This window comes from Leucopleurus acutus, assembly GCF_964270905.1.
Source record: "Leucopleurus acutus genome assembly, chromosome: 9".
NCBI classification, from domain to species: domain Eukaryota; kingdom Metazoa; phylum Chordata; class Mammalia; order Artiodactyla; family Delphinidae; genus Leucopleurus; species Leucopleurus acutus.
Genome location: NC_139144.1, coordinates 19131160 through 19157698, shown reverse-complemented (window position 1 = coordinate 19157698; position 26539 = coordinate 19131160). Strand labels below are relative to the sequence as shown.

The following is a 26539-nucleotide window of genomic DNA, read 5'->3' as shown; positions in this document are numbered from 1 at the left end:
TAGCTACATATGGCTATTTAAATCAAAATTTAAGGGACTTCCCTGATGGTGCAGTTGTTATGAATCCACCTGCCGATGCAGGGGACACAGGTTCCATCCCTGGTCCGGGAAGATTCCACGTGCCACGGAGCAACTAAGCCCATGTGCCACAACTACTGAAGCCTGTGCGCCTAGCACCTGTGCTCTGCAACAAGAGAAGCCACCGCAATGAGAAGCCCACGCACCAGAGCGAAGAGTAGCCCCCGCTTGCCGCAACTAGAGAAAGCCCACACGCAGCAATGAAGACCCAACACAGCCAAAAATAATTCATTAAAAATAAATAAATAAATATTTAAATTTGATTTAATTTAAAACTCAGTTCTTCAGTTGCACTGGCCACATTTAAAGTGTTCAGTAGCCACATGAAGCTAGTGGCTGCCATATTGGACAGCACAGTTGTAGAACATTTATTGGACAATGCAGATGTAGAACAATGCAGAGAGTTTAATTTGACAAAATAGTCTAGAAAGTATTGATACAAAAGGCACTTCAGTTGATAGTGACTTACATACTTATATATAACATATGATGGCTTCTCAGGAGGGAAGGCAATCAAACTGTTTATAAACAGAACCTGTAATTTCATTTTGCCAAAAAAGTGACTTAAGTTTTATAAATCCCACTTTCTTTCCTAAAATCCTACCCTAAAAAATTTACAAATGCAGAACTTGTGAAGGCTACATGTGCAGAATTGTATGTAGAGCTAGTTCAGGATTCCCAGAATTTCTCCAGTCCATCTTACACTACTCTTCCCTTCTACACATTTGCTCATTAGCTTCTACGCAATATGTTGACTTAAATGTTTATCATATATATATATTTTTTTTTAACTTCTGCCTAATATGCTGACTTAGATTGTACCCTTTTGGTAGACAAAGACTAATATGTAGCCATATTTGTGTATCATCTTGAGGTTAAAGTCTTTAAGTGCCACTTATACACCCCATATTTTTCAGCTTTGTATAAGAAAGTGATTGTTCTTAAGGAAATATTGTCACCCAGCCCTTAGTAAAAATGATAAAATATTTTTTCCACCCTCAGTTTTTTCAAAAGTAGACCCTTCTGATAAACTCTGTTCTATAATGCCTGAGTCCAGGTTGAGGCTGGGAGGTGTTAGGATAAGCCTGGAACATCTTGTGCCAGAAACTGTTGGGGGCATAGTCGAAGGACATGGATGCCAGCCTAAAGTTCCCACTGGCCAAATCTGGGGGAAATTAAGTATAGTAATGAATTATAAGTCGTTGAAAAAATAGGAATGTATTAGTTCATACTGATGATGGATGGATGGATGGAGAAGAAAGGAAGGCTCTTCTTTATAGTACGATGCTGACTGATAAATTTGGATGGAATGATGAAGTTGGAAAATCAGCATTCTGCAACCATCACAACAAAGATTGGTTTAGGCAGGAATGATCAGTAGATGCTAAATATAGGGGGGATGTTTTGACAAGGAACAGGATGTTTACATAGTCTTAATTGTCTTCTCACTGCTTCTTAGTTACAAGGAGGAAAATAACTATAATATGGAAAAACCAGTGAGAGGCAGATGGGCCTCTGGATATGATACCTTGAGATACATTCAGCATCATTTATGTCATATTTGTATGTAAGTGGGAGGCATAACCTGAATTTAATCATGAGAAGACATCAGACAAAATCAAAGTGGAAATCATTCTATTAAAAAGTGTCCTGCATTCTTAAAAATGTCAATGTCTTGAAAGATAGGGGAGAAGAAGGCCGGGGGAAGGCTGAGGAACTATTCCAGATTAATGGAAACTAAAGAGACATGACAACTTACTGTTAATCTTTGATATAGGACTGGATCTCTGGACTAGAACTGAAAAAATGATAAAAAGGTCATAATTAGGACAGTTGCCAAGACTGGAATGTGGATGGTAGAGTAGATAAAGGGTATTGTATTGGTGTTAAATTTCCTAAATTTGCTAACTATATGATGAATATCTTTGTTCTTAGGAAGTACACAATGACGTACTTAAGGGTAGAGGAGGATGATGTCTGTAACTTAGTCTCAGATGGTTCAAGAAAATGATTGTGCATGTGTGGAGATAGAGAATACAATTACAAATGTACCATATCGTCAACAGTTGGTGAATTTGAGTAAAGGCTACAAAGAAGTTCTCCAAGTGTTGCAAGTTTTCCATAAATTTGAAATTATTTCAAAATAAAAATTTTACAACTCTATTCGATGTTCTCTAGCCCTTTCTAAGGCACAAAATGACATGACGGTGATGAAGATGCAATCAGAGAGACTTTCGAAAGAATATGACCGGCTCCTGAAAGAACACTCAGAACTTCAGGTGGGTGACATCCATTTTACGAGCCTCAGCTTTTTGAAATAGTAATTAATTACCTAAGTCAATTATTTGGGTTATTTGCCCTTCGCAAGCCAAGAGGATGTATTGATAGTTAATCCTGACTTTGCAAAGTGATTAAATAAGCCAATTTTTACTTGAAGATTGGGATATTGCATGAAAATAATCATAACAGAGAGAATTACTGACATGCTAACTTACAGCATTCTAGCTGGGGTAAAGTTTTAAGCCAAAGAATTGAGCCATAAAAACAGCAGCATTGGAAACCAGACTGGTTCTGGAAAAATTTAGTTTTGCCATTTAGAATGTTTGCCATATGCATGCCAAAATAAAGCCAAAAATTGAAGACCCACATTACACTTCTCCTTCTATCCCACTGTTTGAAATATCTTAGGACAAAGCCTGAGGCATTTAAATATATGTTTTACCTCCAGAGTTGAGTTGAAAGATGGAAATGGAGAAAACCTTTTTATCATTGAAGTCACAAAGTCAGGGGCCATGGTTTTCTTTCTGTTCCCTTTCAGTCCAGCAAGAGTCTGTTCCCTACCTTCACCCATGTTGGGTTTGTCTTCCCTTCCTTCTTGGGCTGCCAGCCCCTAGCCTGATTTGATTTCCCAGCCCACTTTGACCACGTGTGGGGAGAATTCAGGGAAGAGACCATTCCAGAGGCAACCCTGGCCCTCGCAATTCCTCCCAAGATGGAGGGTCTCTGCTCTTCTGCTTTCAGATTGGGTTTATCCTTAGAAATTGGCAGCATTTGTGGCCTTCAGTGGGGGCTTTTTAGCAATTACAGCTCTACAGTTATTTCACTGTATTAGAAGCCTTAGTACCAGGACTCATTTCCCTGCATGTCAGTGGTCACTGTATCTTCAGGATCCAGCACTGTGCCTGGCACAAGACAAACAAGCACGATATTCATAGGCTTGGAGTCAGACAGGCCTGGAATAACTATAACTTTCTTACTAGCTTTGTGATCCCAAGTAGGTCATGTCACCCCTCTGGGGCTCACTTTTCTTCATCTGTAAAATCAGAATAGTAATAACACCTGGCTCACTGGCTTGTTGGGAGGATTAAATAAAATGTGTAGGGTGCTTAGCATTGTGCCTGGCTGATAGTAAACACCCAAGGAATGATAGCTGTTACCATAATTATCACTATTACCAGTACTCCTCTGTAGAAATTTTACTGAAAGACTGACTTATTCTCATCCAGCCACTTTGGCCTTGATTAGAGCCAGTCAAGAGATAATCTGATGCTCATCTGTAATCTGGTATTCCCAGCTGAGTTGCATGTCTGATTTAACTGACCTACTTTGACAGTAGGGCGACCAGAGAAGGATAGATACCCTGTGGGCTCCAGACCCAGGACACCAAGAGCTCAGATCTCATGCTCTGGAGTAGATAGTTAGATTTTCAGCAAGATCACCCTTTCTCCATCTCTACAACAGAGGTCCTGAAATTGCTGACTTCACCATGGCATGATGAGAATTATTCCATTGCATACTTAAAGATCCACCATGGAAAGTGAAGAAACGTTTCAGAAGCCTCTCGCCTAGAAATAGAACTATTTTTCCCTCCCATCTGTGAGATCAGGGTGTAGTCAACAAGGATGGGCATCTACACCAGTGGTCTCTGCCCAGGGTATCAGAAACGTTTAGATCCCTGGATGGAGAAAGAAGCAGAGAATGTCCCATTGTGGTAACAGCCAATGATTCTGTTAATCCCTCAAGAATGTATGTGATAGTAAGATACCTTCAACCCATTTTCTTTCCCCCAAAAAAGCTTCAGTTTGAAGCTTATGCATTCCTGATAAAAGATGTTCAAAAGTTTTTATGAGTAATCTCTTCCCAAGAAAGTAGTTTTTATACCTGTCTTTGAAAAAATGTCCTCATCCCAGATATGCCAGGTGCCAGGCTGAGAGTTGGGCCTTGGTGCATTTAAGCCTTGTATCCAGGTTTTTGAAATACTTATGGATGACATTTACTGAGGGTGTGCTCAGGACCAAGCACTTAGCTGATGGCTTCATATATGTTATCTGCGTTCTCTCCTTGATAGCCCATCAAATTATTGATAAAATACATATTTTAATACCCTATTTTGTGAATGAGGGAAAGGAGACCCAGAGATGTTAAATAATGTACCCAAAGTCACTGAACTGAAAAGTGATAGCATTCAAAGTTGGATTTAAAGTCAGGAAATCTTTCTTCAGAACTTCCATCATTAACCATTATGTTCCTTCACCTGTGCTGGTCATTGGACTGTGGGTTCTGGGGTCCGCTGTCTGGATTCTGGGCAGATTCAGCCAAAGGGAGGCACTGGTAGAAGACTGAAGGCAGGAGGAGGGGGAAAGCCAAGAAAGTCTCCTGTTCTCTCCACTTCGGGTGGCATCTGCCACAGCAGCCTCATCTCTTTCCATGGTCCCAGTTCCCACTGGGCGTCTTCCACCTGGTGGGACCTCGTTCCTGGGATCTGTTAACACTGTCTCCTCCATTGCCCTCCAGCCCAAAGAATGGTTTTCTGCCATTGCTAATACCTGAGGTGTCTTTTACCACCCTGTGTGGTGTGTCTACTCTCTCACCACCTATGAAACCAATTCCCTGTGATAAATATCTGATGAAAAAAACTCTCAGCTCCATGGTTGACCAGTTCTGTAAATCTCAGGTGAATCATTTGACATTCATGCAACTTGGCTTCTTCAGTACTTAGATGAGGATTATAATATTTCATGAGCATTAAATCAGATCCTGGGCAAGAAAGCACTTTAAATATATTGAAACAAGAAAAACTCTCTACAACTGTACGGTGCTATGAGTTGTTTCTCGATTGGACACTTCTTTTTCCCATCCACCTACTTAACCCTCCATTGTCCAGTAGGAGAACCTGAATAAGATTCTGAAATATAGGTGTCATTAAATGAGAACCATTTTCTTAAAAGTGACTCTTACACTTTGATATTCACCTTCTGAACCCAGCTGAGAAGCAAAAGATTGCTGTAGACCATCTACAGTAAAAAGCTGTACCAAACTGTTCTTCACAATTTTACTTCAATTGTCAGACCAACCTCAATAATTGAATTACATCATAAAGTTCATTGGGAAACTTAACTTTTCAATTTTATATACTTGATTTACTTTAAATAAAATAATCATAAAATAAAGGACTGTTAAAACATTAAGGAAACAGGTGGAAGAGAGGAAAGCTTGTTTCTTTACTGTAAACAAATCCCACTTTACATCTTTTAAATTTGTTTGGATTTCCCCATCTGATCCCCTTCCTGTTATAGGCACTAAATAAATATTAGAAAATAATTCCTTTGAAATATGTAGTCTTTGCCTTTCCTTGTTTGCCCTGGCTCTCTTCTAGAAAAGAAAACCCAGAATGTACTCAGAATAATTGGCAGCTAGCCATTTTAAAATTTCATTTTGGAAAATCACCCTTCACTTAAGGGACTTATCCAGAATAGCAGATCCATTAAAGCTGTGCTTTTTATCTAAAGTGGTAAGATACATGGAAACACATAAAAGCGGTACCTTGTTACTCATATACCTCCTCTAATGCTGTCTTCTGACTCGATTGCTTAAAGTTGATGTCACTGAAGTTGCTCTGAAAGCAGAAATGCTCAGCCGCAACGAGAGCTTGATAGCTTCCCGGGTGCAACAATAACCCCGGAACTCCATTGTTTGTGATTTTTTTTCTCAGTGTAGATGTCTACCTTCTTCGTGCAAATGATCTCTCTGGTTAAATTCTATCCCATTTTCCTCCAGTTTTAAATCATGTATTATAGTCGTCTTGAGATCAGCAAAAAGTATAATTTGAGAAGCCAGTTCTATTGGCAAATATCTGAAGAACCAAAAAAAAGGCCTCCCCATATGGGTTTTTTGGTTCTTTCTTTGCCAAAAATCTTCATCAAGTTTGCAAGAGGGAAATTTTAGAAATTTTGTTTTCCTTGTATAAGCTGTGAAATGAAAGCAAAATAGATTAAAGCAGAGGAAAAGGTGAACTTATCAAGAGTGTTATTTTTTATCCCTCTAAGCACTTTTTCAAGTAAAACTACTCACTTTGTAGTTTTTTAAAATTTGAGACTTTCTCAATCTATGTTTTAATTTGATATTCTCATAATAACTATACACAGAAAAGGATGTTTTTTAAAAGTCCTTGTCATATTTATGAATGTGTTTCTCACTCTTGCTATAACTACCCGTCACATTTTTTTTTCTTGCAGGATCGTGCAGCGAAAGGCAATAAGAAAGGCCTGTGAACTTTATGAAAGAAGACTGTGATACACCATGTCAAGAGGATAAATTTGTTATCATGTTAGCCTCTGGAAAACTTCAAGTTCAGTTCAGAAAAACAAACTAACTGTGACCAGCCAGTATTTTTTTTAATGCCACACACATAGGCTATTGTCATAATGGCATTATCACAATATTTGATGATGTTTCAGATATATTGTAAAGTCTGTATTCTAGCTCTCAAGTGAAACATAAGCATGTTAAACACCTTATCTAGATATAGTAACACTGGTGTATGGTGGCTGTTTACCAATAAAAGGAGAAATTCATTAGCCACTTACTTCCAAACTTAGATTTTTAAGTTGCATGAAATCATTAAATAACCTTAAAAGCTTTGATGAATTTCCAATAATAATACTACTCTTACTTAATCAGACGATGGTGTATTTGAAAATAGTATTCAATATCAGCAAGTTTGTTCATAGGGAGATTAACTAAGGATAAATGATTAGAAGTAGCTACTATATTTATAGGTAAGAGTCAGAAAGAGCAAAAAATAAAAACAATAACCTTAAGTTTTATTTTTTTAAGCCTGATGGTACTGCAGTTGATGTCATAAAACAACTATATTGATAATTATATTTTTGTTACTGTGCTTCTGCACCTGTTGGGGATTATTTTTGTTGACGTTTGTGTTACTAACACATAATTAGTAAAGATTCTGCTTTTTTAAAGTTCATCTGGGAATGGAGTTTACATCTATTTGCATAACTGCCACAGCACTGAACTGAAATTATTTTACAACAACGTGGAATTCTTGACTTGGAAATGTATAATGTATCCAAAAAGCAGTGTTTCCCATTGCTGTGAGAGTTGCTAATTATACAAATATTACCTCAAATATACACACAGTGGCGTCACAGTTTTGCCAAGATGTTTCTGTATTCTGAAAGCTAAATATTAAATACTGTTTTTCCATTCAAATATTCCATTTAGTTTCCTTTAGGAGAGGATGATTGTATATTAATGCGATTTAGGTTGTTCCAGTGTTTAGACTTGAAAAACCATCTTCCTTGTCTCTAAATATAAAAGAAAATGGAAAATAACTACTGGAGTTTTTACTTTTCTGGTATTTGTTTTATCCTTCGTTATTATCATTTTAGCACCAACTTCATGCATATTTAATTTTTTTCACTGTAAAGTGGGTGAAGTGAGCAAGTACGTAAGTATTTTATTTCAGATAAAAGGAGTTACTGCTAGAAAACAGACATGTAGGAGACATTTAGCAGAGTAAGAAATGGGAGTTAGACCATATGGGCTGACAGCACCGTAAATAACAAGGCAAGGGAGCGCTGACAGAGGAGAGAACTGAACAAGTAGCAACTTAGAAATATCGAAGTGCGATCTACCTGGTTAAGGATATAGATACTGTTCGTGATCCTGGCCTGGTGAACAGAAATCAAGTCTAATGACAGAGTAACATACAGAAAGTAGAAAATACACAGCTTTAGAACTGGTAGAACCAAATTATAATCCTAGCTTCAGCACTAATTTAGCCATGGGATTTTGTACAAATTATTCAAACTTGCTAGATTTACATTTCCTCACCTCCGAAATGGGAGTCATAATATTTAGGTCAGGGTTATTGTATAAACTAAGATAATACAGTGATACGCAAAGTTATGCAGACTGTACAGCAGGGGGAAAGCCCAGGTGCTCTTTGAAGAGCATAAGGATTTGAAAGATTCCCAGAAGACACTTTAAAGTATACATTTAAGTATTCTTAGTCCTCAACCCTCTCAGTTGTCCAGGTCTGCAAACTGAGGCCTGAAAAGTATATGCAGTTTTCCCAAGTTAACATGGATAGTTAGATCCAGGGCTAGGATTTGAGTCTAGAATTTAGGTGTCCTAGTTCCCCAGATATTACTCTAGTTTTTATACACAAATTAGCTATAATTTGCTAAAAAAATACTGCCACGTACTAGCCAAGGTCTGGACTATGGAGTCTGGCTCCCATGTCGTGTATTTTACACTACACTGAAGGCCTCTTGAGCTCTGCTTCTTAGTTCTTATGATTCTTGACAGTGAGGGTGTTTAGCAAATCCTATTATAAACAAACACGTATTCCATGGATTTAGTTAGACTGCATATTAAGTTATGTTCCTCCTGTCAGTAATGCCTTTTTTTTTTTTAATTATTTTTGGCTGCATTGGGTCTTTGTTGCTGTGCACGGGCTTTCTCTAGTTGCGGCGAGGAGGGGCTACTCTTCGTTGCAGTGCGCAGGCTTCTCATTGCGGTGGATTCTCCTGTTGGCGGAGCACGGCCTCCAGGTGTGCGGGCTTCAGTAGTTGTGGCAGGCGGGCTCAGTAGTTGTGGCTCGCATGTTCTAGAGCGCAGGCTCAGTAGTTGCGGTGCACGGGCTTAGTTGCTCCGCGACATGTGGGATCTTCCCAGACCAGGGCTCGAACCCATGTCCCCTGCATTGGCAGGTGGATTCTCAACCACTGCGCCACCAGGGAAGTCCCAGTGATGACTTCTTTATATCTTAGGCTGTATTATAGGTTCAAACACAGAAGTGTTATTCTTGCCCTTTGCTATAAGTTGCTTAAGAGTTTTTTCAGACTCTGTCTTACTTGCAAATGTACCTTGAAGTTCCAGACTCCAGGAAGTTGCACTTAAGAAGTTCTAGCCGAGCATCTAGAATTTGGCATTAGTCATCCTCATTTCTTGCCGGGCTCTGTCTTGGGCCCCAGTACTGGTAAGTAGATTACCTGGAACCCCAGTCTAGAGCCTGGAATTTAACTGCTTTCTATGGTGCTGTCCTGATGCCACCAACCTGCCTGGATCTCTAAAGACCCATGCTGTGGTCCCGGCGCTGTTCTGCTTGCCTGCTGAGACCTCACAGCCTCCTTGGACCTCAGAGCCACAGCCACTTGGCTGCACCTGCTCCTGTCCTCCTGGGGCTTGGTCTGGTTCTGCCTTCCCATCCCGTCCATCCCGTTGTCCGTCGCCTTCTCACCATCCCTCCCATCTACATCCCACCACACCGGAACAGCCATGCCCGGACCAACTGACAGGTGACACACCTTACGTTTGAGGGCCCACAATGCAGTGCATAAATACAGCGGTCCTTTTATGCCTTGACTAATATCTGGAATGAGTTATTTGAAGGCCATGAAGCCCTTTTGAATTTTTTTTTATTCTTCAGCCTTCCTTTCCTAGAATTCTTGAAACACCACTAATGAAAATACCATTTTCTTTTTTTAGCATTTCTTTCTCTAAATTTACCAAGTGGCATTTATTTCACAGTATTGCTTTATACCTTGATCTCTAAACATATGACTTTATTTGTCTTTCCTTGTATAGCCAAAAGTGATTTCCAACACTACAAAACTGAAAACAGCCGCCCAGAAGCTGTCCATGTCCTGATGCCTGGAATCTGAATATTCTCCTCTGGCAAAAAAGTGAATATTACCTGATATGGCGAACCACGTGATGAAGTTAAGGCTCTTGAGATGGGGAGATTATCCTGAATGATCTGAGTGGGCCCTAAATGCCATCACAGGTCTCTTTAAAAGAGGCAGGGCTTCCCTGGTGGCGCAGTGGTTGGGAGTCCGCCTGCCGATGCAGGGTACACGGGTTCGTGCCCCGGTCCGGGAAGATCCCACATGCCGCGGAGCGGCTGGGCCCGTGAACCATGGCCGCTGAGCCTGCGCGTCCGGAGCCTGTGCTCCGCAACGGGAGAGGCCACAACAGTGAGAGGCCCGCGTACTGCAAAAAAAAAAAAAAAGAAGAAGAAAGAGGCGATGGGAGATAATACCACCCGGAAGAGGGGAAGGCGCTGTGACCACAGATGCAGAAAGCAGAGCGCTGCAGCCACCAGAGCGGGAAGCGGCAAGGGACGGGTTCTCCCTGGAGCCCCTCACAGGAGCCGGACCCTGCACACCCCAGCCAAACTGATTTTGGACTTCTGGCCTTCAGAACTGTGAGACAGTAAACTTGTTCCAAGCCACCAAGTGTGTGGTAATTTGTTACGGCAGCCATAGGAAACTAACGCAGGAACATGCAGGACAAATCTGTAATGGGCTGGAGTGAATTTCACAGCAGGTAGAAAACAGACACTCTTTGACACCAGCTGGGCTTCCCCAAAGATAGCCTTAGCCGTCTCCCCTCTTAGTTCTCTTCCTCCTTCAATTTTATTTCTCTCCACCCCCACTGCCACTGCCAAACCAAGCCATCATCCCTTCTCACCTGGACTACTGTCACCACTCCCTGCCCGTCTCCTCCCTAGGTCCACACTCTCAGAAACCACAGCATTCCCTGCTTAAAGTCTAGCAAGTATTCCCACTGTACCTCCGATGAGACTTCCGAAACCTCACCAGGCCCCTACCTCCTCTCCAGCCTCACCTCCATCTACTTGCCCTGCCGACCACAGCGGCATTCAGAGTCCTCTTAGAACAAGCCAAGTTCTTCCCTCTCTCAGCGTTTTTACATACACCGTACCTCCTCCCAACCCTATTTTGTTTATCCTATTTTATTTTTATCCTATTTTCATACTTATCATTGTCTGAAATGATCTCATTTATGGTTTGGTTTTGTCTCCTGCCCGGAGACTTAAACACAGTTTCTACACACGGTAGAACAGTATTTCTCAACAGGCAGTGGGGAAGATGTTCCCAAGGGACACTTAACCATGTCTAGAGGTGTTTTGGGTTGTCATAACTAAGGGACTGCTGCGGGTGGGTAGAGGCCAGGGATGCTGCTAAACTCACTCAACAATGCACAGGGTGGCCCGCCACAAGAAGGAGTTCTCTGACCCCGAATGTCAATATTGCCGAGGTTGAGATACCCTGCAGTGATGCTTATGGCGGAGGATACTCGGTGTGCCCCAATACCAATCTTTAATGCACCTGTGGTGAGAGATACCCCGATGTTTTTACACACAGCTGCCAAGCATAAGGACAGTATTTTCCAGTCTCCTTGTAGGTAGAAACAGGAAGGAATGTCACGTGGTGGCAGTTTCTTTTTTTTCCTTCTTCCATCCTGCTGCCTGATACACAGGCGCTGCCATCTGAGATCCTGCGATTGAGGCCGTGCAGGCTAAAGCAACAAGACAGAAGGATGCTGTGTCCCTGCCACCACAGAGCACCCACCTCTCCTGAATCGCTTCTCACCAAATAGTTCAGTAAATAAATGACAACAGATATATTTAATGCATTGTCTCTCTTAACAGCCTAGACATGGATAAAGAACCAAAAACACATTTGGCCTTCTAGCACAAAACCATCAACCTTTTTTCCTTTCTCTTTCCTACTCAAAGGGTTTCAACTTCCCTGCCATTTTCATTAGGATCATGATTTTAAATTACATCCTCTACTTTCTCTGCAGTCCAGCTTATTATATTTAACTTAACCATTATTAGTCCATCGACAGCGTGCAGTGTGCCCCCCCACAATGTCTGTGCATTTCACACGGGAAGAATGTACAAGGAAAGATCTCTGGTCTCTCCTCTGTCTTTACTGTGACTTTGGCCACAAGGAGAACAAAGCACACAAACGCAGGCGCATTCGGTTACACTTTGTATAACCACACAGAGCCTAAGAGCTTGAGGTCTAATTGTGACAAAATTAGAAAAGACACAAGTTCCTACAGGGTTTTGTTCTTGGTGATCACCCGTTTGCCTAAATTTGGGCAAAGGACGTATTTGAAGTTTTGGCTTTGCCCCCTAAGCCAGATGCCTTCCTGGTCAGCCAAGTTTCTCCAGACTGTATTTATCGCTCCTTCAGAGATCTTTGTTCTCCCTGAAGCAACACCGTGGTAAAGAATTTCATTCTCATTCTTCCAAGGGCTGCCAATTTCCTGGAGCCCAGATGACTTCCTGGCACATCTCGGCCAAGGGCTTCCTGAAATAACCCTCCACGGGGGTTTACTTCTGAAAAGTCTTCTTTAAGTTTGTTTGGTTTTTTCCTCTTAAAACAAAATTGACACACAACTAACGTAGAAAACATAAAAATCACAGAAAAAGAATACAGTTAGCAGTTTGGTTAATGCTCTTACACATACAAATACTTATTATACACATAGGAATATTTACAAAAGTGAGATCATGCCATACATGCTATTCTGTGACCTGCTTTTATTCCCCGACATCAATAAAGATTTTTCTAGAACAGGACCTCCAACAGGTCATGGAAACATCACCCATCACCCGAGGGGTCAGGGTTTTATCAAGCTACATATAGTCGTACCCATATGCCCCATTCACCACTAACTACACCATTGAGAATTACCCCCCCCCCCCCACCGCAGGCAGCAGGACTGTGCCATAACCATCCAGTATGTGAGGACAGGAAAAGGGGATGAGAGCCACTGTCCTGTGACACACAATATGTGATTTAGCCCCTGTTGGACATTTAATGAGAACCTTTATTGGCAGAAAGTGCTCTACAAGCAGTAGAGCATCGTGGTTATATGCACAGACCACCTGGAATCAAATCCCACTTTGAGTCCTAGTTTCTTCATTTTTAAAGTGACAGTAAGACTACCTCAGGGACTTGCTGAGAGGATTAAATGAGGTAAAACACTTTGTCTGGCAGAAAGCGACTCTGAATGTTATACAAAAACTGGTACCCAATGGTAAATTGCCTTCAAGAAAGAGAAAGGAAGAGAAAAAAATATAATCTGAAAGGAGAATTTATATGTTTTAAAAATGGACCCCCTACTTCTACATAATGAAAATGTACAATGAGGCAGTTTTGGATGACTTTTTCTGACAACTCTAGGCTGTCATTCCCCTGACACCTCTCCTCCAGCCCCAGGCAAAGCCCAGCATCTAATTTGCATAGGAATGCAATAAATGTTTGTTTATTTGGATTGAATTCAATTCTAATGCATCAGATTCTCTTCAGATGATTCTTCCCATTCCTCGTCTTTAGGGTATGTCCTGTTGTTTTAAGATTATGACAGAATCAACTACCATTTTGACCAACTTTCTTAAGATATTAATTAGTCCCTTTTCCAGGCCGGTAACATATTTCTCTTCAAATCCCATTGGCAGATTTGATGTTGTGGAAGGGCCTGTGTCTGGGGTGTTTCATTAGCCACTTGAACCTTTACTGCAACTCTTATTTTTCCTTTCCCTATGATTAAAAATATATACACACTTGTGTATGTGTGGCTGTGTATGTGTGTGATGTTTCTAACTCTTTGAAAAATAAAAGAGGCAAGGGCAGGGGCAGATCTACAGTTTGCAGTGGAGGGGGGTTACTAGATAAAATTTGTAGAGATCTCTGTAAGAAAAATAATATAAAATTACCAAAGCAAAATTAGGTTTGAACATGAGAATTTCTTCAGAATAAGAACAGAAATGACAACAAATTGCTAGAGACTTGGAGACCCAGATCCCTTTCTTCTAAGGGACTCCTTAACTCCATATAAATCTGCCTCTAGGGAAGAAATGGGAGGGCAAAGTTAATGTAATCAACATGCTGAAAACTTTTTCAAAATCTAACGGAACATGCATCACAATCACGTTTTTGTTTCATGGTAAGTATATTAGTTTCCTATTGCTGCTGTAACACATTACCACAAATGTGGCTCACAACAACACAAATGTGTTCTCCTACAATTCTGGAGGTTAGAAGTCTGAAATGAGTGTGATGGGGCTAAAATCCGAGTGTTGGCAGGGCTTGTTTCTTCCGGAGGCCCTAGAGGAGGGTCTGTTTCCCCACCTTTTCCAGCTCTGCATTCCTCTGTCTGCATTGTATCCTCAGAGCCAGCAATGGCCAGTGGAGTCTTTCTCATCACACTCTGACATTGGTCTTCTGCTTCCCTCTTTCACATTAAGGACCCTTGTGATTACATTGTGTCCACCCAGAGAAGCCAGGGTAATCTCTTTATCTTAAAGACTATTGATTTGCTACCATTGCTTTTGATATTTAATTCCACCTGCTACCTTAATTACTCTTTGCCACGTGAGTTAACGCACTTAACAGGAACTTCCCTGGTGGTCCAGTGGTAACAACTAAGAGTTCACAGCTAGGACCCGGTACAGCCAAACTAAGTAAATAAATATTTTAAAAAACAAAAAGAAACAAAACACTTAACAGTTTCTGGGGATTAGAATATGGTCACCTTTTGGGGAGACCATTGTTCCGTCTACCACAGTGAAGAAGCTACTTGAATGCCAAGTACTTTTGAAAATGCTTTTTGCAATCGGATTCCTATAACATTGGTTCTCCGTTTGGAGAATTTGCGGGGTGGGGCGGTAATAGAGGGAATTTTATTTTATTTAAATTGAAGTATAGGTGATTTACAATGTTGTGTTACTTAGAGGTGGGCACAGCAAAGTGATTCAATTATACATACATATCTATTTTTTTCCAGATTCTTTTCCCTTAGAGGTCATTACAAAATACTGAATATAGTCCCTGGAGAATTTTTATTTTTAATAGTCCATCTGTGAGGGAATCCAAAGCATGACTGTACGTTTCAGAACTGAAAGGAAGCAGGTATTCCAAGCTGAGCATGCCCAAAGCCTGCTGCCTGTGGTTTTTCCAAATGAAGGCAGCTGCAAAACTCTGCCAACACTTAAAGATATCAGATGTAGGATTTTCACCCAAAGAAAACAAAATTACAAAAAGATAGCTGATTGAACACACCTTTTTACTCTCTCCTAAATTGCACTAAAACTAAAGGGAGTTTTTAAAGGCATAAACCTATAAGGATAAAGTGAGTATGAGAAGAAACAGCACCAAAGTTCTAGAAGCTGCAAAGCAGGTGAACAAGTGGTACTGACTTGGTGGAACTGAGGAAGAATGAATTCTACTTCCTCCAGGAAGGGCAAATCAAGAACAAAGTCCATTTAAAGGACCAAATAACTGAGGCTCCGGAAGTGGTGGCACCAGCTACTTCCGGCAAAGGAGTGTTGAAAGGAGGCGGCTTGGTTGAAATGCTGTTTGAAAAGCAGATCCCTAGATGCCCCTGTCTTCCTGCAGTGCTCAGTGACGGCCCTCCCTCACCCTAGCAGCGACAGTTCATCTCTCTGAAGAGCTGGTAAAGCAGGTCTTTTTCTGAAACAGAAAACAGGTGAGTTAAATAAATGACGTATCATACTAATTACAGAACTTCTTCCTTAACCCACCATGACGGCAGCCAGTCCCTCATTTCCAGGCAGAAGACCAAACAATTCTTTTTCTAGGTGGGGATCTCTCAGACCCAAGAGAAAAGACCTTCTGACACAGCCATGGGTGTTGAAATCAGGAGTTCCCGGCCAGCTCTCCCTACAGGACACCTCACCCTCTCACCCAGAGCTTCCAGGCAGCTCTTGAGGTCCCCTCCTTTTAAATACAAGCAGGCAGTCAAGCCTGAGGAGACCTGAGAAAAAGTTCTAATATGAAAAAATAGAGACCAAAAAACAAACTGAAAAAAAAAAATGTAGAGAAAACAAAGTGTGCTGGAGGAGGAAAAGTACAGTGAAAAATAACAACTCTTAATGTCTTCAGAGAAACCGTGGATTCTTACTTCAATACACCCATGAAATCAGAACTGGAAGCTATAAAAAAAATTTTTTTTCAGAAAACAAAAATAAGCCCTTAGGAAAAACTAGAAGGAGGGCCCAATCAAATCCCCAGCACAGTGTCTGAAAATAAACCCACATAAATTACCTGGGTTCAAAGAGAAGATTCTCGAGGTTTCCAGTGAGAAAACACAACACAAAGGTGAAGGGAATCTGAACGAGTTCAGATTTCTCAAAAGGAAATCTGAAAGGTGGAAGACAATGGAGCAAGGCTTTCAAAAGTCTGAGAGGAGATTATTTCCAACCCGGAATTGTGTACTCAGTCAAGTTATAAATCAAGTATGAGGGAAGAATAAAGACATTTTCAGGCTCGCAAGTTCTCAAAACTTTTACCTGCCACACACACCTCCTCAGGGAGCTGCAGGTAGAGGATGTGTTCCACCTAAAGGATGAGTAAACGGAGAAGGAGGAAGCCAGGAGCCAGGAAAATGGAGATCCGCGTGGGCAGAGACAGAGAGGGACCAACAGGAGGATGGTCAAGGGAGATTCTTAGCCACGAAGCGGCTCAGACCACTCTGGGAGAGGCTTTTACAAGAAGACGTAGCTGGGCTTCCCTGGTGGCGCAGTGGTTGGGAGTCCGCCTGCCAATGCGGGGAACATGGGTTCGTGCCCCGGTCCGCGAAGATCCCACATGCCGCGGAGCGGCTGGGCCCGTGAGCCATGGCCGCTGAGCCTGCGCGTCCGGAGCCTGTGCGCCGCAACGGGAGAGGCCACAACAGTGAGAGGCCCGCGTACCGCAAAAACAAAAAACAAAACAAACAAAAAAATCAAGAAGACGTAGCTAATCACATTTCTCACGTGAATGAACTGGACATAAGGAACATATGGAAAAGAGATTTTGATTATGCTGGAGGAAGGTTTGAGGTTACATAGAGATAAGTTTCAGTGGTCATGGGAAACTAAGCAAATAACACAAGAGGAAAAAACCCCAGAAAACCCCAAGACAATCAAAACTCAAAAGAACATGAAAAAAAAAAAGTCCAGGAAATTAAAAAGTAATAGCTGCTTACCATACAGCTCCATTCTAGAAAACAGAACTATAACAATGGGAATCCTCACTCTTAATGTAACCAAAATTCGGCCCCTGGATTGGGAGATGGAGAAAGGGGGAGTGTGTATGGTTTGGCAGCGGTGGGGACACAGGAAAGAGAGTTAAACTCTCACCTCACAGAGTGGGAAAACTGAAAACAAAAAACCCCAAATGCATGAATATTATTTAGAGATATGGAAATACCTATCAAAGAATCAGCTAAAGGATTTAAAAGTGGTTGTCTCTGGGAAGGGGAAGCTGGGGGAAGGGGCTGCTGTTCTTATTCACCCTTGTAGAAGTAGTCGATTCCTGAAACCATAACATTGATAATATTAAAATTTTTAAAAATTTTAAAGAAAACAACATTGCTAAGCTAAGAATCTATTTCACTTTTCTGGAAGTACTGTTCAGGTGAATGAGAGGTTTATAATACATTATGAGCCCTTTGGGATTGACATAGTCCACTACTATATATAAAATACATAACTAATAAGGACGTACTGTATAGCGCAAGGAACTCTACTCAATACTCTGTAATGACCTATATGGGAATAGAATCTAAAAAAGAGTGGATATATGTATATAACTGTTTCACTTTGCTGCACAGCAGAAACTATACAACACTGTAAATCAAATGTACTCCAATAAAAATTAATTTAAAGAAAGAATAATACATTATGAGCTCTTTGGAAGAAAGAAAGCCTTATTTAGATTTCTTTATATTGGTCCTCAGCCCGTATTAGCATCTCCATTTGTTCCTAGTGTAATTAGGTTAACATTACATTAGCATATGACTTTGCCTTTTCCAGAACTCTAATTAAGATTTTAAAGAAGATGTATACCGGTGGGAATCTCTCATTCACCCTCTGTTAAACACCTTTCCTATTTGATTATAATTCCACTTACTAATTCCTTCTGGCTTTTGTCTTCCAAACAATTTTTGATTTTTATTACATGAAGGCAGTTTGAACTGATCCAGCAAATGGTTTACAAGGTCCAGGTGTAAAATAAATTGGCAACCTAAATAGAAAAGAAGACAGCCATTGGGTAGAAAACGGTGACCAGTGTTACCTCTGCTGATCTGCTTATTAAAAGGACAGTGCTATGAATTTTTTCCCAATTTATTTTAAGTATTTTTTTAGGCTCCAAATCTACACTGAGCATTATGATAATAATAACAGCCAACACTGGGTGAGTACTCACCGTACGCTGAGTTCTCATTGCTTTACCCACTCTTCATTTAATTATTGCAGGAATACTATGAAGTAAATAGTTTTATTATCCCCAATTTGCAGACAAGGAAAATGAGTCTTGGAGAGGTTAAGTATATCTACTGAATTTCTCAGGGAATGGCAGAGCAGGGTCTCAAACCCAGACCCCATACTCTGAATCAGTGCTGTGTGTCCCCTCCAGCATGAGCACCATGGAGGGGACCATAAAACAACAGAGGAAAGAGAAAGGAATGAACTATCGTGGTCCAGAAAGTTCTCTTGTATTTAACCATCACAACAATGTGATGAAAGATTATTACTTCCACATGCTTGTGAGACAGGTTAGGAAACTTCCCGGAGTCATAGAGATAAGGTTCAGCCCTCAAGAAACTTATTTCTATTGGGAGTTAACACAAACACAGAAGGAACTGGCACAACTACAGATGATGTCAAATGTGTGGTAGAAATAAAAATACAGTAAGATCTCCAAGAAGGAGTGTTCAATCCAAGGGAGAGGCTGAGAGACTTCCTAGAGCAAGTTGATGAGCAAAAGCTTGATGTGTCGATTTCAGATAGACAGAGAGAAGGGTTGAACAGCATTGTTCTTTTCTCTGCTTGCAGTTTTACTCTTTTTGTAAATGTTCATTATTTTACAAGATATTGGCTTTAGTGTTGACGAAAACTCACTTCCAAATTCCTTTCTTTTTATAGGAATTTCAAAGCAGAGACAAATGCCTAGGCTTAGAAAATGATAAGAAGCATGAGTGGAATAAATTTAAAAATTAAAAAAAGGAAGCATGATCGGAAGAGTAGAATATGGAAACTCAAGAGGAGGGATGTTGTTCTCTTAAGGTTAGAATAAAGGGAGGGAAGGGATAAATGCTGGGAAATGAAAAGAGGGAAGAAAAGAAGATTCAGAGTATAGGAAAAAAAAGTGCAGTTCTCTGAGGGAAATCTATCTTGAGACAGGATTTGGATTCAAAGCCTTCGTGGCCCAGACCACTGACCTGTATGCTCTTGGAGAGATTTTCATAAATAAGATGCTGCCACTTGTTTTTTTTTTAAAGAATTTCAGAGGTGTATGGGAGAAGAAAGCTTTCTCTCAGCCAAGATGTGTGCAGTTCCTCCAGACCCGTGGCACGTCCTCTCAATCTAGGGAAGTATTGCCACTGCTTAGCATTTGGGATGAAGCCAACAGCGACGTTCAGCAAATATGGGTTTCATCTACTCGAAAATAATTGCCTTTACATCTTGTGACATCTTCCATGGACTCTGCAGTGAAAATCAATTATAATCCCTTTTGGTGGGAGAAACTAAATTAGAAAGAAAAGTGATCAGAAACAGAAGGCAGCTTGACGCTTGTGATGCCAAGTTTGCTCAACGTGTGATTCAAAAGCCGTGGGTAAGTTTTTCTGGCCATTCTCCCAATTAACAACCTTTAGCTTACTTAAAAGCCAAAATCCGTGACTCAAAAGAGGGTGCTAGGAAGCAATTTTTGACAGATAAAATTAGCTATTCCTGGCAACATCAAATAACATATACATACACTCATGTACCTTTTTTTGAAATGAAGCTCAAAATATACCAAGATCTAACTGAAACTGCTCCCCAAGGCTCCAAAACTCAATTATAAGACCTGACGTTTATCACGTGCTCACTATGTGCCAAGCACTGCATTTAATTCTCACACTAACATTATGAATTAGGTAATATTCTCACATAACCTTATTTTTTAAACTATGAGATTCAATCAAGGGGAAGCTAAATAACTGTCCAACGTCACAAAGGTAGAAAACGACAGAGTCAGGGATGAAACTCAGACAATCTGACTCCACTACACTCTGGATAAAGTCCTTACCTTCAGGGAGTTTAGAGTCTAATAGTGAATTCAGATAAGTACCCTTCAGTGTGGTAAGACTGCTAAGGACCTATGTAGGAAGAACATCTAACCTTGCTTTTGGCTTTTAGGGAAGGATCCATGAAAGGGACAGCTAAACGAAAGCAGAAGCTAGGAATGGCCAAAGGGGGAAGGAATTCCAAGCAGAGGAAGAAGCTGGCCTCTAAGCCCAGAGATAAAAGAGAGCTCAGTACCCTGGGTGTATAAAAGGAGAGGGCTAATGGCAATGGAGAGTCATTTTAGAAGACTTTAGCTAAGGATGGACCTGACTGGATTTGCATTTCTAAAGCTGTTTTTGGCTGGTTTGGAGAATGACTTTTGAGAAGAGCAAGAAGAGAAACAGGGAGACCTGATAGGAGGCTATTGCCTTGGGGGTAATCCTGGCCTAAGCCCAGGCAGTAGCAGTGGAGATAGAGAGAAGCAGAGGAGCTGGAGAGTAATTCAAAAAGTAGACTTGATGGGGACTTCCCTGGTGGTCCAGTTGTTAAGAATCAGTCTTGCAATGCAGGAAACACTGGTTCAATCCCTGGTTGGGGAGCTAAGATCCCACATGTCACAGGGCAACTCATGAGCCCTCATGCTTTGGAGCCCTCACCTCACAACTAGAGAGAAGCCTGTGCGCCGCAATGAAAGATCCCACGTGCTGCAACTAAGACCTGATGCAGCCAAAAGTAATAAATAAATAAATTTTTTTTTTTAAAAAGGTAGACTTGACAGTAGAATGACATCAAAAGTAACAAAGAAGAAGGAATCCAGGATGGCTCCTAAGTTTCTTCTTTGAGCAGCTGGATGGATGAGATGCCATTCACCAAGATGGAAGATGCTGAAAGAGGAACAGGTTCAAGAATGAGGTTGAAAGAGGATAATTAATTCCATTTTGACTGCATGGAGGTCCTCATGCAACATATGGATAAAAAGGGGATCATTCTTTACTTTACAAAAGAAAAATTCACATAAGTTATTTTAATCACCTAGTTCTAATATATTTTTAAAAGCTTGATTCACAAAATTTTGATTATACAGACCCTTCCAGTAGAACTTTTTTTTTTTGCATCTAGTAATCCACAACTATTAAGAGAGACATATACACAATTTATCTTATCACTAGGAAACTTCAAACATATTATTATTATTATTATTACTTGGCCACACCGCATGGTTTGTGGGATCTTAGTTCCCCAACCAGGGATCGAACCCATGACCCCTGCAATGGAAGAGTGGAGTCCTAACTACTGGACCACCAGGGAATTACCATATTATGTCTTTTTAAATGATTGAAAAACTTAAAATATGGACCTAGCGAAAAAGAAAATAAACTCATCGTGCAAAATACTGTACAATAAAAGTAAATCTCTTCATTAGTATGAACTTACATTAGCTTAACAGAGATACAGATGGTTTCATATAAAAATATTATATATAAGTTTATATACATAATATATTTCATAATATATAATGTTATTTCATAATATACACACATATATTTCTTTGTTATGTCAGCTGAGAGGGCCTATAAGCAATGGCATTCCAGTAGCAAAGAGCACACCTATTGGCCTGCATCTTGGTTTCTAACACCACTTCTCCAGGGTTCCTTGGAGAAAAGGCTGATTTCAGGACTGACACAGAAAATATATAAGATAAGCCTGGAACATCTTGTAGTGCCAGAAAGTAAGGGAATGCTCCAAAAACAAAAAACAAAACCACCCTACATTGATGGGGCATTTCAAAGGGGCACGGGAGCCAAATGAAAGAGCTCCCAATGTCCAAGCTAGAACAATGTGATCAACAAAATAAAGTAGTATTGGGTTATAATGCAAAGTATAAAATAAATACTCATGATTCCATCATAGTGCCCTAAAGAAATGATTGAATAAATGAATAAATGGGGAAGGGAGAAGACAAATCTCCCTTGCAGAAGAATTCCAAGCAATTTATTTAGATACCCTGTCCTCAAGGAGGTGGAGTTTAACTTCCTTCTCCTTAAGTGTGGACTTCATGCAGTGAATGTTTTCAAAGAGTACAGCATAGAAAGGGGGATGGGGATGAGGGAGAGTCACTTTATAGTGATGAAACCTAAAAAACCCTACCTCAGCCAGGTGCTCAAAGTCAATATCAACAATAAGTCATGTTGACACTATGTATCCTTGATATGTAATGAAAATGACTCTTTGCCTCTGTGGTTTTCCTCTCCCAAAAAACATATCACCAGTCAAAGTATGAGAAAAAACAGACAAATTCCAATTGAGGGGCATCCTACAAAATACTTGGCCAGTACTCCTCAAAACTGTCAAGGTCACCAAAAACAAGGGAAGTCTGGGAAACCATCATAACCAAGAGTATTACCAAAGGGAACTTGGGTTCACTGGCTGTGCAACAAAGCCAATCTCCTGACACCAGTTTGTAGTGAAGGAAAGTATAGCATTTATTTGCAGGGTACCAAGCAAGGAGAATGGGTGGTTTGTGCTCAAAAGACCCAAATTCCCCACGGGAAGGGTTTTTTTTAAAATCAACATTTGGCTAGAGAGATGCGGGGTGCATGACTTTCTTCTGATTGGTTGGTGGTGAGGTAACACGAAGGTGTTTCGGGAATCTTAATCATCAACTTTATGGTTCAAACCAGTCTGGGGTCTCCATGTAGTCACCATTCTTCACCTGGGGGGTGGGTGGAGTTTGAGGGTGGTCTTAGTTTCTGCATGACAGCTCAAAGATGTGCATTAAATTGTTGTGCATATCCCTTGAGGAGGATCTAGGACTCTGTTTTATCCTTGAACTATTGTTTCTTGCCTACTTTTTCTTTCTTTCTGTATTCCCTCCCTTCCCTAAGTAGTAACTGCTTGAGTCTGCTCTTTGGAACTCAGGGAAGGCCTAGGAGACCAAAGTCTTTATCTACAAAGAAGAAATGGGGGACACAGAGGGGCTTTTTGTACCTGGGAGGGCCCCACAGTGTCCTGCTTTGTTTCAAGAGGAGCGTAAGGAAACGTGACGACTAAATGTAATGTAGTATCCTGGAACAGAAAAAAGGTATTAGGTAAAAACTAAGGAAATCTGAACAAACTATTGACTTTAGTTAATAATAATGTATCAATATTGGCTTCTCTTTTTTTGTTTGTTTTTTTTAAGTTTTATTTTTTGGCCACACCACAGGGCATGTAGGATCTTAGTTCCCTGACCAAGGATCTAACCTGTGCCCCCTGCATTGGAAGCATGGAGTCTTAACCACTGGACCACCAGGAAGTCCCTATATTGGCTTTTTAATTGTGGCAAATATATCATACAAATTTAAGATATTAATATGGGAGCTCTTCATATTATCTTCTCAAATTTTCTGTAAATCTAAAACTGCTGTGGGACTTCTCTGGTGGTCCAGTGATTAACACTCTGCGCTTCCACTGCAGGGGGCACAGGTTTGATGCCTGGTGGGGAAGTTCTGCATGCCTTGTGGTGCAACCAAAAATAATAATAAATAAAATAAAATAAAATAACTCTAAAAATAAAGTATATTTTTTAAAAAGTCCCTTGAGGGAATTCTCTGGTGGTCCAGTGTTTAGGACTCAGCACTGCCAGGGCCCAGACTCAATCCCTGGTCTGGAAACTAAGATCCCACAAGCCAAGCAATAAGACAAAATAAAATAAAATAAAATCCCTTTCTTCCGTCAGAAACTAGTGTCTTGTGAATTTATCCAGAAATACTCTATGCCTCTATGTAGAGAGTCTCCATTGTCCCCTTCCTGTCCACTCTGCAGCTTTCTCTACCCTGCTCTTTGCCCTGAATACTAACCTTACAGGTAATGCCAACAGGCTTCTCAGCCCTCTGGCTTCTTCCAGTAGAACTTTGGCAATGGAGGAAGGGAGGGTGGGAAAATACTTACCAGCAGGACATCAGATGGGAGGGGAGAAGTAGAGGTACTTATTCCCCCAGTTCCTTCCTCCTTGGGCTTGGAACTAGCAGGCCCCATTCCTGTACTGAAGTCCTAGCTCCTGTCTGGAAGCCCTCTCCAACCACACACTGGGTCCTGGTACCAGCTCCCTCCCCCCACCCCCTTAGGCTAGGACTGATGACTGCTCTTTTCTCGGGACCTTTGACACCTCCCTTCAGCCAGCCCCAAGGGGCTTCACCAAACCTCATTGGTTTTCCTTGAGCCTGCCGCACTTTTGTAAACAGTGCCTTCATTAACTCTATCTCAATGTGTTATCTCTCTGCCTAGGACTCTGATTAAGATCATATGCAAATGTATATCCCTTTCATTTATGCAAATATGAGCATACTCTACACATTTTTTTGCACCTTGTCTTTTTTCATCTATAATACACTATGGGTTTCTTTCCATGTTCATATACATTGATCTACTTTGTTAGTATCCCATGGTATCCCATTGTCTGTGTATATCATACTTCTAAATATTATATCAAAAGAGGAGAATTAGAAGCTGAAACTTAGCAGAGGGAACATGAAGCCTGAGCTGGGGCACTAAGACACAAGTAGAAATTCTATGCTATGGTGGCGGGGAGGTGAGCTGTTGTTACTAAAGCCCCGGGTACTCTCACAGAAGTTACGAGAGTGGGCTTAGGAGTCAAATTGCTTGGGTTCAGATTCCAGCTCAGCCAGAATGTGTGACCCTGGGCAAATTACTTAACCTATCTGTGTGTATCTCCTCATCCATATAATGGGAATAAGAATATCCACTGCAAGGTAATACTTATGCTCAAAAGCAGTTGAGTTTTCAAATCGGACCGCCCTGGGCAATATGGCACATCCAGTGGAAAAAAATGCCATGAGTCTCCCTCTTGGTCTCTCTCCCTGTCCCAGTCCTTTGATTCTTTCTCTTCAGCCTCCCTCAGCTTCATCCTTCCCTCTTTTTTCCCTCCTCATCAACCTGTCTGACCCTTGATAGGCTTTCTCTCTGTTGATATTTAAGATTCATTTTTAAATGAAGAATTTGACAGTAGATTCTAGGATTAATTGTGTTGCTACTAATTTGTAGTTCAATAGAGGTGGTATGAACAAATTTAAAAAGCACATTCTTTTTTTGGCCGCATGGCTTGTGGGATCTTAGTTCCCTGACCAGGGATCGAACCTGTGCCCCCTGCAGTGGAAGCATGGAGTCCTAACCACTGGACAACCAGGGAATTCCCCAAAAGTTTATTGTTTATAAAGCAAAGTAGCTGTCAGCCAGCCCTCGCAAAAGAAAAATAAATGGCCTCAGATGATATGCAGTTGTTTTCCACCAAAAGGATCTAGTGTGATTGCCTGGATCAATTTCTGCTCAGATCTACAGGAATTACCTTGACTACTTATACTGAGTATAAGGCACTACCAGTACCAAAAAAAGTAAAATTATTAATCACACATGCAATAATTAGAAACAAGAGGATACATTTTAAATAATAAGATTTTTTTCCTTTACTTGACATGTGTCATTAAAAAACATAGCTACCAAAAACATTTTATTCAGAGACTAGTTCTCCAAAGCATTCAAAGTATTTTAGATTTTTTTTTCCTCTCCACCTGAGCTCAAGGATTATCTGCATTTTATAGAGGAAGAAAGTCTCCTCCCGCTCCTCCAGTGACCTCTCAGGGACTGTGTACTGGCCATGTTTTATCTGTCCATCCTCTCCCCTAAATGTCAGGTTGTAATTGCCACATGCTGCTGAGGTCTCTCAATCTGGTATCTCCAGATCTGCCTTATCTGGATTTCAACCACACTGCCTTCCTTTCAGTTTTTGAAGCACATCAAACTCCTTCCTGACTCAGGGTTTTTGCATTTGCTGTTCCCTCTTCCAGAAGGCCAGTCTCCTTCTCACAGATTTCTCTTACAATGTCAGCTCCTTGGAAAGAGAGAGGTCTTCCCTGACCACCCTATTTAAAGCCTTCCTCCCTCTCTCCCTGCTGTTATTGCCCTCCCCCACCCCGGTAATTCTACCTGACATCATTCTGTTTCTCAGTTTATCATCACAGGATATTATCTGATTTATTTATTTGTGTATATCACTGCCCCCCACTAGACTATAAGTCCTTTTGTAACTGATCAGGACCCTATGGGACCTTCCCAGAACAGACACTCCCCACGCACACCTATGTCCTCTGCCTGCCTTTTGTCTGTAGAAAAACTTTAATCAAAGAATAAATTTAATCAGAGAAGTGAGAAAATGCAGAAAGAAAGGAGAACAGTCATACAAGACAAAATAATAATAGGTTAGCCATTAAACAAAGTCAAGGACCT

At 40.8% G+C, this 26539-nt stretch overlaps 1 protein-coding gene across 1 annotated transcript in view; it reads left to right on the top strand.

Moving 5' to 3' along the window:
- LOC309966139 (B-cell receptor-associated protein 29) overlaps positions 1 to 7615 on the top strand; it is a 39955-nt gene extending 32340 nt beyond the window's left edge. The window contains exons 6-7 of the mRNA XM_082846088.1: positions 2257 to 2357; positions 6594 to 7615. Of these exons, the coding sequence (XP_082702214.1) occupies positions 2257 to 2357; positions 6594 to 6629 (137 nt within the window). The 3' untranslated portion in view covers positions 6630 to 7615. The remainder of the gene's footprint in view (positions 1 to 2256; positions 2358 to 6593) is intronic.
- Positions 7616 to 26539: the final 18924 nt, after the last annotated feature.